Source organism: Macrosteles quadrilineatus, unplaced genomic scaffold (assembly GCF_028750875.1).
Source record: "Macrosteles quadrilineatus isolate MER2022 unplaced genomic scaffold, UCM_ALF_1.0 Scaffold_1__1_contigs__length_201487025, whole genome shotgun sequence".
Lineage (NCBI taxonomy): Eukaryota > Metazoa > Arthropoda > Insecta > Hemiptera > Cicadellidae > Macrosteles > Macrosteles quadrilineatus.
In genome coordinates, this window is record NW_026542594.1 from 104,896,986 (window position 1) to 104,910,442 (window position 13,457).

Here is a 13,457-nt window from a genome sequence, read left to right on the forward strand (position 1 = left end):
GGACCTTGAAGTGCATTGATAGTTGTTCTGAATTGTAAACCACATATTTATGTTAGTTGGACTGATAAAATTAAAGAAGTGTACATGTTAAAACCAAAGATTTTACCTTTTGAGATCCATTGCAGGGCAAAAACAAAAACTTTTAGAGATAATTTCGGAGTTTGGTAGATATATTTAGTTTTGGCTGTACGCAAGTTATTTACCTAGGTTTGCTGCTACAAGGAAACTAATTAAGCGTGTTTTTTAGTAAAATACTAATAGCTTAGTATGAAATAAACAAAATTGCCAAGTTCGATGAAAACATATAATATATCCATTAACAAGCGACTACGACATTTTACAATATTCTCTATAAGAATAAAATGGGAATTTTGAATTTATTATTTTTTTAATTTTCTCTGTGATCCATTACCGCTCAAAAACACTTTTGTATACTAAATTATTTGTTTTTTAAGCTCTTTTAAAAAAGGTCTGAAGAGAAATTGGAAAATTTTGTGTTTTGAGAGTTAAAAATGCAAAAAACAATTTTTTACGCCATAAAACCCCCTGTAAAACCCCGTTCCCATGGTCCGATCATGCTGGTTTGCGAACTCATTCAAGTTTATGCCGCCTTACACCTTTAAACCAAATTTCATCGAAATAGAACAAAAATTACTCAAGTTATCGCGTTCACGGACGTATATATATGTATATAAGTCTATATATATATATATATATATATATGCATATATAAAAATTTTAACGAATGGTGTTTTTGGCCTCTGGGGACATCAAAATGAAAAAGTAAATCGGTCCCGGGCCTAGGTCTTACCATGCCACCTACGGTGATAGCTACTTCCCTATAGGGAAATTCGCTAAAACACACGTTAGGCTCTCCTTGTCGCCATTTCTGTTATGTATTGTATGTTTATATATTGAAATAAATAGTTAAATAAATGTAAGTTGAAAATGAGCCTTATTTTGTCAGTAGTTTATTTACATTAATTGAATAACATTTTTGAACTAACAGATGATTGAAATTATTAAATGCATAGCATTTGAAACATAGAGATTATCTACAACAACTGACATTTCTAAAATTGAAGGTATTAGCATAGATAAATCATACTCCCTTAGTAGATTTGTCATCCTTATGGAACAGCTGAAAGCAATTTTATTGTTAGTTCTGTACGTCCAACTGTAGAGGTTATGTTTTGTTTACCATTTGTTTCTTGTTATTTCAGTCATTTAAAACCTCATTTAACCAAATAAAACGATTTAATCATAAACAATAACTGGTCTCCTAGTTATATAACCAAATAGTAAAGCACAAATCATGAAAATAACCCTAAAATAATAGAAACAAAATGTTGTCTACCCCAGTGATCAGTGTACATGAACTAGACACAAAAAAACAAGCTTCAAAATTTACAATGGGATGAGGAGTCTACTTGTGTTGCTTAGTCTATGGTATTAGTTACACCATTTCGTTTATTATCAATAAAATATTCTCAAAGCTGTTTATCAATGTCGGTCTCAGCTCCCATGTTAACAAAATATTTGTTGATCTCATCAGCTTTTAGGTCATGTGGAATGCTCAAGTTACTCTTGGAGCCTATTATATCATTGCTTTTCAGACACGTCCAAAATTCATTTGGGTCTTTTGAGGATGATAGTTTATCAGAAAAATATGCCTTCTTTGCACTCCAGATCAGACTATTTAACCTATTTCTAACGTTCTTATATCTTTCCCAATTTTGAGCACATCTATCTTTTCAATAACGATTTCGCAGTCTATTTTTCTCTTTTGTCAGACGTTTAATATTTTCATTACACCAAGGAGCCTTTCTCTTTGTAATCTTTTTGCACACTATTGGTGCATTGTCATCAAATATCTTTCTAATGTTAGACGTAATTAAGGTCTCCACCATATCTATTTCCTGTTAAATCATAATACTGTTCCAATCCATTGCGGCAATCTCAACAACTCGATTAATGTCAAAATGTCTATAATCTCTATATTTTATGTATTTTATTCTATAATCTCTAATGTACTACAACGCTGACAGTGGAGGAAGATCTTATGGGAATTTCTGCACAGTGCTCGCCATTCAGGCTCTTCCTTGCTCCTTACAAGTATATTTCCAGCACAGCATGTATCAAGAGCTGAAAGCCCACGGTCTTCCCATAAGCAAGTATCCCTCTGTACCTAACTTCTCTGTGGGTTTAATGAGTAATTAGGTTTGCTACTACAGGAAAGGGAATAAAGTGTGTTTTTAGTAAAATGACATTAAATTAGTATAAAACTTTAAAAAATTGCCAAATTTGATCAAAATATATCCATAACCCCGCAAACTACAACAGTTTACTTATTCTCTGTCAGAATCTAAGAATAACATGACAATTTTAAATTTATAGTTTTTTTAAACTATTGTGTATTACCTACAAACAAATTCAAACAATATAGGTTGGGGTTTATTTATTTAGCCTACAAAAACTCTTCAATATACCGTACTTTTATTTGTTGTTTTTTTTTATGTTTTGCAAAGAATTACAAAGTTTTATGTTTTGAAGGTCAAAATTGGGAAAACCCTATTTTTGCCACATAAATCCTCATTCCCATAGTCCAATCATGCATGTTCACAAATTGCTTTGAATTATTGTAGGTTTACAATTCTTTACTTAATTCCATTAATATTGGATCATTGTTACTTAAATTATTGTTCTAACCAACACACATATATATTAATAAATTAATTAAATATTAAAAAATTTATTGTCTGGGTAGCCGAGTGGTTATAGTGCTCGCATTTAAATCTGAAAAACGCTGGTTAGAATCCAAGCAAGATTATTTCCAGACCCAGATGCCATTTGTAATTGGGCTATGAATTAATGATGCTATCTAACAAAAAGGTCGACGTTAGATAGTAACAAGACCAGGGTTTAGACCGTTCCCTTTCAAAACAAAAAAAAAAAATGCCACTGGTGTAAAAACACAAAAAAACCATTGAGCAACCTTGAAGTTAAAATTGTACTAAAAAAAACACTAACATGTTTCAGCTCTTAGACCATGATCACAGTTCAGTAATGATCAATAGTAAATAAATTAGTCTGGTTGCAGGTCAAAAAACCTGGAAGTAAGGTCCACCCAATGTTTTTTAGTGGTTTCTGTTTCTTCGAGACCTACATAATTGAAATAGGCAGGGTAGGGTCCCTTTTCGCTTTCCACATCACAAATATAGAACAAAATTTATCAGTAATTGAATTTGAACCAAACAAATAAAAATATTATTAGGCCTATAGAAGAATTTTACATAAAAATAAAAAAAATCTTATATAGAAAATTAAAAGAAAAATATAATATCGAACAAGTCCAAATTTTAAAATCATGATATTTGAACTATTAATTATTTACATTTCTATTTAGTCTAGTTGCCAAAAGGCATTTTTCACCCAAACCTGAAAGTAAGGTCCACCCAATGTTTTTTAGTGTTTTCTGTTTCTTTAAGACCTACATAATTAAAATCTGCAGGGTGCCACTTTGTCACCCTTGAGCAAATTGAGATATTCAAGATGGCGGCCAAGATGGCTTAACACGTTCGCTACTGCAATAGTACGAAATTTTCCATTCACATGGACCAGCGACGCACATATGCGACGGCCGGTTTCCACCCATAGACTGCCGTCGCATAGACGGCTCTAGTCACATTAAAATAGGCTGCCGACGCATATTTGCGTCGGGCTTCTAATGTTATCAAAATGCGTATATCTTTGTAGTGGCCTATTTGAACGCACTGAATTCCCTGCAGTGGTCTACAGAGATGTCTGACGCACAACTGCGTCGCTTGGTCTGTGGATATGATGATTGATGACGTCATATAATAGTTGGAAAAACTGGTCATTACTTTTCTGCATCACTGTATGTATGTATGCAGTATGTATGCTGCATTATCCTATGTAGCTTTTATATTTATTCAGTAATAAACTGTTCTTGAATAATCTGGTTTATTTTTTTTACTTACTTTCACCTTAAAACACAAAAAACGAACTGTCGCATATATGCGACGTTTAGTTTATTTCAAGAAAACTATGATAATTTTCACTATTGTCTTCGCTGTAGACCGGGCGTCGCAAATATGCGACATTACAAAAGGTTATAAAAAATACAAAAAAACAAGAATAATTTATTTATAAACACGATTGTAGCGTATTACAATGTAAATGATCACTGTTTTACAGGTTTTCGCCCGTGGTCTATGTGTAGGCCTACTGTTAAAATCCAAGTGACAGCCGGTCTATGTGTAAGATTCAAATGTATACGTCGGTCTGTGGCAATGACCGCGGCGTCGCATATATGCGACGCTCAGTAGCGAACGTGTTAAAAACTATATATCGGCTGTATCTTTCCCTATAGAAGAGACAGGATGATCATTTTGTGCCTGGTTTGATGTTTTAATTGGAAAATTACCCAAAATAATAAATCAATATAAGTTTTTAGTCCAGTCAATGAATGATCCAAAAGTAGGTGTAGAGTGCGTGAGCAAGTAACTAAGCGATTCCTTCAGAAACTTGTTCAGGGGGCTTAGGGTGTTAACATACCAAAAGTCCTGACTCCTAGGTGGTGAGCCAGGAGGTGGAGGGAGGAAAAAGGGGGGGGAAAGGTACGCATTTTGGGTTTTTTGATTATATCTCGAAAACTATCAACTTTTTGTATACTATAGTAAATTATAAAATTGAAGAAGATTAAATTTTCTACAAGAAAAGTATATAATGTGTTTATTTTGGTTCAACAGATTACAAGTTATAACTTATTTAATTGATATCTTATTAAAATAATCCTTCCATAAGAAATACATGTAAATTAGTAGGCGAAATGGGGCGAATCCTATCCGCCCAAAGGAAATATAACTGATATTCTGGAAATATTGACAAAATTTTCAGTAATTTGACACTTTAATCATGAAATTTTGTCAAAAATTAAAGCGAGGGTGAGCGTTTAAAAATGGGATGATTTAAGGTTTTTTTTTTATATTTCCAATAAAAAAACACCAAAACTCGAAATTTTGTTACCTCGCCCTCGCCTTAATTTTGGATCAATTTTAATGATTAAAGTGTCAAATTACTGGAAATTTTGTCAAGATTTCCAGAATATCATTTATATTTCCTTTGGGCGGATAGGATTCGCCCCATTTCGCATACTAATTTACATGTATTTCTTATGGAAGAAGATTTTAATAAGATATCAATTAAATAAGTTATAACTCGTAATCTGTTGAACCAAAATAAACACATTATATACTTTTCTTGTAGAAAATTTAATCTTCTTCAATTTTATAATTTACTATAGTATACAAAAAGTTGATAGTTTTCGAGATATAATCAAAAAACCCAAAATGCGTACCTTTCTCCCCCCCTTTTCCCCCTCTCCACCCCCTGGCTCACCACCTAGGAGTCAGGACTTTTGGTATGTTAACACCCTAAGCCCCCTGAACAAGTTTCTGAAGGAATCGCTTAGTTACCTGCTCACGCACTCTACACCTCATTCCTTGACTGGACTATTTTAATAATTTCCACATTAGTTTGTTGCCAAGTTACCTTATCAACAATGTTTTCAAGTATTACCCAAGTATTATGTTATTATGTATTTCAGGTATTATGTTTTAGTACTTGACTAAAAGCATTATAACTCCATGGTTTCTGAGGATTAGTGCAACATTCAAACAGAACACAGTCATCAAATCAGTTAACTTACAAGCAGTTCTCCTAATTAATGCTTGTGCTGTACTGTGGACAGTGCATTATCCTTCTTCAGGAACTGTGAATGACTTTATCAACTGCTTTTTAATTTAAATTATAGTTTTCTTGAATTAAGAAAAAACACTGTTCTTTAGGCTAGTCAAAATCAAACCAACAATCAAACCAACATCAAACTTAAGGTAAAAGAAATAAAATATATTTCTTCCCCATATATTCCAAAATATATGGGATTTTGTCAACAAAGGTGTCAAGAATATTATACTAAAAATCAAGAAAAATCCAAGTGGCGGAAAGCCGCCATTTTGGAAAAAACTTCCGCCATATTGGATTTATGTAAGCTTTTAGTAAAACATCAAAATTTGACAACTAATCGTCTTAAAAATCTGCGGTTTGTCTTAATAGCTTCCTCATCAAGTTTACTTTAAGATAATAATAACTTTATACCATTTAAATATTGATTTATTTAAAAGAGACAGCTTTAAATAGAAACAATACCAAATTTTGAATAATTTTTTTTTATAAAACCTTTAAATGTTTGCAAATACAAACTCAGGTGATAAGAACATTCATATTTTGTGGCTCTTAAAAGAATCTGCACTAAATTTTGAACAATTATCAACCTCATATCAGTTTGTATACAGTAGAGTCCCGCAAACTCGGCGTAATGTGGACTGGAAGGGTGCCGAGTTTGTGAAATGCCAGGTTATCGGGAACTAGGGTTAAACATAAGGACAATACAATTTTTAAGCTTTTTAACCTCCTTTTAGCAAATTTCCCTATAGGGAAGTAGCTATAGGTGGGTAGATTTATATATATATATGTGTCCGTGAACGCGATAACTTGAGTAATTTTTGTCTGATTTTGATGAAATTTGGTTTAAAGGTGTAAGGCGACATAAACTTAAATTAAATTAAAAATTCCCATGTTATTCTTATGGAGAATATTGAAAATGTTGTAGTTTGTTTGTTTATGGATATATTTAGATCAAACTGGGAACATTTATTTATTTTATACTAAGCTATTAATATTTTACTAAAACACACTTTATTAGTTTTAGTTTCCTTGTGGCAGCAAACCTAGGTACTCGTTAAACCTAAAATAGATTCAATTGAAAATCATTCAGAGAAATGGAAATTCGCTTAGTCGGCAGGTTTGCTGCGGCGGGGGTATTTTATATTACAAGTCAGTATTAAGTCATCAGATATAGTACAAAAAATCCTTGGGTACGAGTTGTGAATGATTTTACTTGAGCTGGCTTGAGTCCATAATTAACTCGGACTCAAAATATCACTAATTTTCTGAGCCAGGTGATGGCCGAGTTATCCAGACTGCCGGGTTATCGAGTTTTGAGTTTGCGGGACTCTACTGTATTGCTTTGAAGATATATTATGGGATATATTTGTTATTAGTCTTCAACTTGGAACGCTAGCCGTGCTGCACCACTACATCTAGTCCGATTAAAATACACTTTGAGGTGGGAAAAATTGATTTGAGAACATTTAAGACATATTTTGGAGTCATACATTCATACATATAGGGCAATGTATAAAAAAAGCCTGACAAAATCCGAGCATGGGAACACTGAAAAAGTAGGGGTTTTGAAACATACTCAAAATTCAATTTTTCATCATAGGCAATTACACTAGTAGTCAGAAAAATACAGGATATGACCTCTAAAATAAAATTTCAATGAAACGTTTTATGGTTTGACTTTTATTGTTGGGTGTGCAGTGTGACATACTGAAAGTTGTTTAAAATTGGTCTACGAGAAAACCCCTAAAATCACTATTAAACATGTGGCTTTTCCCAACATTGGAAAAATTTTAATGTTTTTAATCAATTTAATTTTTATTAATCACTGAATAAAATTGGACAAATTCAAAATTAGTCATGGACCTTTATTTAAAATTAAATTATTTATATTTTGAAAACTGTCTTTAGTTAAATACATATATCCCCAATATGAATAAAATTAAATTACTCTGAAAAATGAAAAATTACTTTGAATAAAAATACATAATTTATCCTCCACTAAACAAAATTTGACAAATTTAAATTGAATCATGGAATTTTATTTAAAATTAAATTATTTTTATTTTGAAAACTGTCTATAGTTAAATGGGCCTACTTTCCCCCCCAATCATAAATAACTCCAAAAATCCTTTAGAGTCTTAAATGATTCGCCAAAGTATTGACTTATTTTAGCTATGGATTACTTATTTAGAATTGGGGATTATCCTCTTTAACTAAAAACAATTTTCAAAATAAAAATTATTTAATTTTAAACAAAAGGCCAAGTTTAATTTAAATTTGCCAGATTTTATTTAGTGAATATAGAAATTAAAGCCATACATTTACTGAGTAGTTTGAGACCAGAAACAACTAGGTGACATATTAACAAACCGAGATATAAATCTTTTAATAACAAATTATTTCTAAAAAGGTCAATTTAATATTGTATTGTGCTTCGTAGCTGGTCTATAACTCATCCGTTTTTAATGGCCAATAGCTCAAATGAAAGCCCTTACATCAATGAATATTTTAAGGCTAGAACAAACTGCAAGCGTTAATAATAACTAAAGATGTAGAAAAATTATTTTTTTAACTGTTCAAAGTACGAAACATTCATTAGAAATGTATGGGGTAGAATTTCGTTTGAATATACCTCCAAAATGAAAAAGGATATTAAATTAACGGATTTCATAATTAAAATCAGCATGAAAATATAATATAGTTTAAAATTATGTGTCACAACACTATCATTAGGCCTATATTTAAAATATTTTATTTATATGCAATATGGCGATTCAAGATGGCAGCCAAAAACGCGTTACATGTCGAAATGAAGTACTAACCACCGAATAAATATCAGCATTGGTACCTACCAAGTCAATTTTGTTCAAAAATGTTCATAAAAATGCATGTGGTATATCATTTCCAAAAATTGTATGTTATTTAATGTAATTTAAATAACAAGGCATTTTTCAATTCACCAATGACATCCTATTAACTTTTAAAGCAAAAATATATATTTTATTACTAAGATAATCAATTATTGGTATTCTCTGACCCTTAAAACATAAAATTAGACACAAAAATTATTATCCTGTCTCTTCTATAGGGAAAGATACAGCAAATATAGTTTTTAAGCCATCTTGGCCGCCATTTTGAATATTTCAATTTGCTCAAGCAAGGGTGACAAAGTGGCACCCTGCAGATTTTAATTATGTACGTCTTAAAGAAACAGAAAACACTAAAAAACATTGGGTGGACCTTACTTTCAGGTTTGGGTGAAAAATGCCTTTTGGCAACTAGACTAAATAGAAATGTAAATAATTAATAGTTCAAATATCATGATTTTAAAATTTTGACTTGTTCGATATTATATTTTTCTTTTAATTTTCTATATAAGAATTTTTTTTATTTTTATGTAAAATTCTTCTATAGGCCTAATAATATTTTTATTTGTTTGGTTCAAATTCAATTACTGATAAATTTTGTTCTATATTTGTGATGTGGAAAGCGAAAAGGGACCTCTTGTGGGAGATGCTAAATTTTCAGTACGGCCGATATAAGTTAAGGCCCAAAATATTAAATTTCCGGTTTTTATCGATTATTATACCTCATTTAACATAGAACATGACAGTATCGGTTAAAATCTCAAATTGAAGATGCAACAGGTCGAAATAAATCATTTTGTTATTCTCTGCACGTTCTGAGAAAAGGAACCTCTTGTCGCTCAATGTTATTTCGCCATAACGACAAGAGGTCCCATTTCTAATATTCACTTTTTAAACAGATTTTAGGACAAAAAATGAATTGTCCTGCATTCTAGTGGAAATTTAGAGAACTACAACAAAGTTCAGTTCACGAAGAACAAAATATCTCAAAAATTTTGTGGTCCCGACAAGAGGTACCTTTTCTTATCTTATGGCGAAATAACATAGGGCCGACAAGAGGTCCCTTTTCTGAAATGCGATTTTTACGACATGCTTCAGTAAAACAATTATTTAAATGAAAACTACCGTGAGTTAAGAAAAGAAATTGCATTTCTTTTAAAGAGGACATTATAAGCTTTCTTTTGATACCAAAACCGTTTCTTAGATACGAAAAACACCGTTTTTATGCGTATTTGAAATGTTCAAAACAGTTTTTCTCAAAATGACCCTTTTCCATAACCAAATTTCAAAGTCCTATAACTTAAAAAAAAATCATACATGCATGGAACTTGCACCAATCGATTCGGAATTTAATAAGGAATTCTAATATATATGTAACTCGAAATCAAAAATTTCCGACAAGAGGTCCCTATTCGCTTTCCAAATCACATTTTGATATTTATGTTTGGTTTTCAATAGGTGTTCGGCGTAGTTAGATTCATGCCTGTAGAATTTTTAGATTGGACTAAAATGACTATAGGCTATATGTTTCCAGAATCTACAATTCAAGTTTCGACTAGTTTGGCCAATATAATGCTTATTGCAATCTGTACATTAAATTTTTTTAAATGCCACTCTTATAATAAACATGAATTTGAACGAATGGTGTTTTTGGCCTACGAGGACCACAAAATTAAAAAGTAGTAAGGATGGGGGGCTGGAACTTACCATGAGACCTTAAGTAATAGCTTAGTTCCTCTATAGGGAATTCACCAATATTCCCTATACGGGAAATTCACTCAAAATAAAAGCCTATTTTAAATAATTTAAATTACAATTTTTAAACAGACCTATATTTCCTATTAACACTTAGCTGTAATTAGGTGAGTTTTTGACAAACTGTGTGCAAATGACTCTGAAGACACTAACAGTAAATTGTTAACAACATACACTGATCGGACAATGTGGGGCAATACTCAAAATTTTAAATTAAATCTTGAAAGAACAGGGTTGTTTATAAAATCAGGAGAAATAAATAAAATCATACCTGAAATATCTAAGAATTCTCAAATAGTCTTCTTGGATTCTTTTCGTAGCATCACCAACAAACACCACCCTTCTTTTCATAAGGTCATCATAGCCATGGAAGTAGTCATACAAGGTACCATCCAAACCTAAAACCATCATACCATCATATTATGCAAGTCTAGTTGTTCTTTATGAAAGCTTGATTCACACCATGGCCTCTGCAACAATTTTACTCATTTGATCACGAATTAAACAGAAATATAACACTCAAAATAAATACATAATAATCAAATGAATAAGGTCCTCACAAGGCTGCAGTAGGCATTGATTTAAAACAATGGTTCCTTAAATGGAGGTGAGCACTATAAAAAGATTTTTTTAAATTCCCTTAAGGATTTTCATGGCCCTACAACATCTGTCAGCTAGTCAATTTCAAGATTACAAGACCTTAATTTTCTTCCAGTTAATTAAAAAAATAAATAAATAAATAAAACAATGAAGGGAATAAAGATAGTGGATTTTAAAGTTGTCAAGCAAAATAGCTAGAGTGCAAGAATAGAACTTTCACAACATCAGTTCTTCAAATGTTCCATGAAACAGTATGAATGTTGGTACTTGTTTTTGATCAACTACTCATGTTAACTAAAATGTAGTATACAACAAACCTTATGATCAAAAAAAGATCTGATTATAAGACAAATATTATTGTGAATACTGTAATTAAAAATGGTACTTGCCTAGAAACATTGAGTTTATTGTGAGATCTCTTCTATTAGCATCTAGTTTCCAGTCTTTGGTAAATTCCACTTCAGCATGACGCCCGTCTGTTTCCCTATCTATTCGCAAAGTTGTTACCTGCAAAATGAAGTAAAGGCTACAACAACAAAAAGTTACCGCCCGTAAAGGTAAACTATATGCCTTAAGATATTTTTTGCATTGCAAAACTAGCAGGATATTAATTCCCTTTAAGATAATTTATTTTATGCATTCGTTGTAGTCAATGGCCATGCATATTGACGAAGAACCAGATTGTTGGATTTTGAATCCATAAAAAGTGTTTTTTTTTTTAATTTAGATTTATTCATAAGAACAAAAATAATTTTTGTCCTTTAAACATTACAATACAACAGGATTCATTATTAATACAAATCTGCAACAACAAGCACAACAGACCAGCTTCTTTACAAAAAACACACAAACATTTATATAAATAAACGAACACAGAAAATCTTATTTTAACAGCATCCTGTTTTGTCACAAGAAAGGAAATTTTTGTCTCTTAAAAAATTAATTCCACCAACAACTGTTAAGGAGTTAAAATTTTTAGACAAGCCTTTATTCTCGCTATGACCAAGATTGCTAAAATCAAAAATCACAATTACGGCAAGATCGCTGTAGACGATTGTTAGAAGTTCTCTCTGATTACTATGTTCTGCCTGCCTTTTGTGCACAAATCATATGTTTTATTATATTGTTAGTACTCTATTTACCTTTTTGTTTACATTTTATAAGTTCTTTTAAAATCATGTCCATTAAACCATCTCTTGAATTTTATCTTTTTTTATTTCATCAATTTTACTATCCATCATTAACAACGATAATGAAGTCTCCGCAACCACAAAAGATTATCACAACTCTTCCTCGATTACGGAAAATGTCCACAATTTCACCACAACCGCAAGAGATATTCACGATTTCATCGTAACTGAGGACGGTTTTGTTGATTTAGAATTTCGTTTCTGGATCATAATTTAACTGCCATCACGTAAAAGAAAACAATACGTATTTCGATTTCGTTATGGTAGCCTACTTATTCTAGCCTATGTTTTAAACAATTTATTTGTCACTACCCAATTGGTCAACTGCAATTAAGTTGTGGTGTTAAATACAAAATTTGTAATGGCAGTGCCTTTGGAATTTTGATTAATAAAATATAATGGTTCTCTATTCAGGTTTGTAATTATACCTTTACTATCCTTTATATCTATTAGATTAATCTAGGCCTAAATTATTATCTATTCTATATATAATTCAGTTTTAAAAATCTTGTACAACTAAATCTGGAGTTCTACTGGACCGATTTTATTAATTAATGTGTCGTTGGAAAGCTTAATTCGTGTAGATTTGCAAATAATTATGAAAGTTTGTTTTTGTTATGATTTTTGGTGAAAAATTAAAAAAACATGTTTTCCATAAGAAATACATTGAAAACAGTGTTTTTCAGACTTTTTATTTGGGTGAGACTTTTGGCTGCCTTTTTGAGTATTTCCAAGAAGTGTATGGTAGGTACCAATTTGTAGGACATTTTATTCTCTTTCAGAATATCACCTTCCACTTTGGTCGATTTCCTCACCATTTAAAAGTTATTTGTAAAATAGCTAAGCAACCTCCAAATTTATAGTAATGAGAAAATACTGAGTTAGGGATATTTTTGTTAAACTTTGTACAACTAAATCTAGACTTCTACTGGACCAATTTTGTTAATTAATGGGTCATTGGAAAGCCCAACTCATGTAAATTTGCAAATAATTATGAAAGTGTGAGTTTACTAAATCTTTGTGGTAAAAAAGTAAAAATAACAAAAATGCATTAAAAACTGCTTTTTTCAAGCTTCTGTTTTCAAGTTTCTATTTGTAGCCAGCTTTTGGCTGTCTTTATTAAGAATTTTCAAGAAATGCATAGTAGTTATTTGTAGTAAGTTTTATTTTCTTTCAGAAGATCACATCCACTTTGGTTGATTTCCCCTCGATTTAAAAGTTATTGGCAATAATCTAAGTGATCTCCAAATTTATAGTGGTGAGAAAATACTGAATT

The 13,457-nt window shown here is 31.3% G+C and overlaps 2 protein-coding genes across 6 annotated transcripts in view; both read right to left on the reverse strand.

Moving 5' to 3' along the window:
* LOC129004444 (nucleoside-triphosphatase THEP1) overlaps positions 1-13,457 on the reverse strand; it is a 162,899-nt gene that overhangs the window by 102,303 nt on the left and 47,139 nt on the right. The gene's annotated exons all lie outside the window — the stretch shown is intronic.
* The window catches only part of LOC129004151 (CCA tRNA nucleotidyltransferase 1, mitochondrial), a 94,666-nt gene that overhangs the window by 33,734 nt on the left and 47,475 nt on the right, over positions 1-13,457 (reverse strand). For all 5 annotated transcript variants that reach the window (XM_054432956.1, XM_054432716.1, XM_054432800.1 and 2 more), the window contains 2 exons: positions 11,381-11,498; positions 10,663-10,789 (listed from right to left, as the gene is read on the reverse strand). In XM_054432956.1, coding sequence (XP_054288931.1) covers positions 10,663-10,789; positions 11,381-11,498 — 245 coding nt within the window. The remainder of the gene's footprint in view (positions 1-10,662; positions 10,790-11,380; positions 11,499-13,457) is intronic.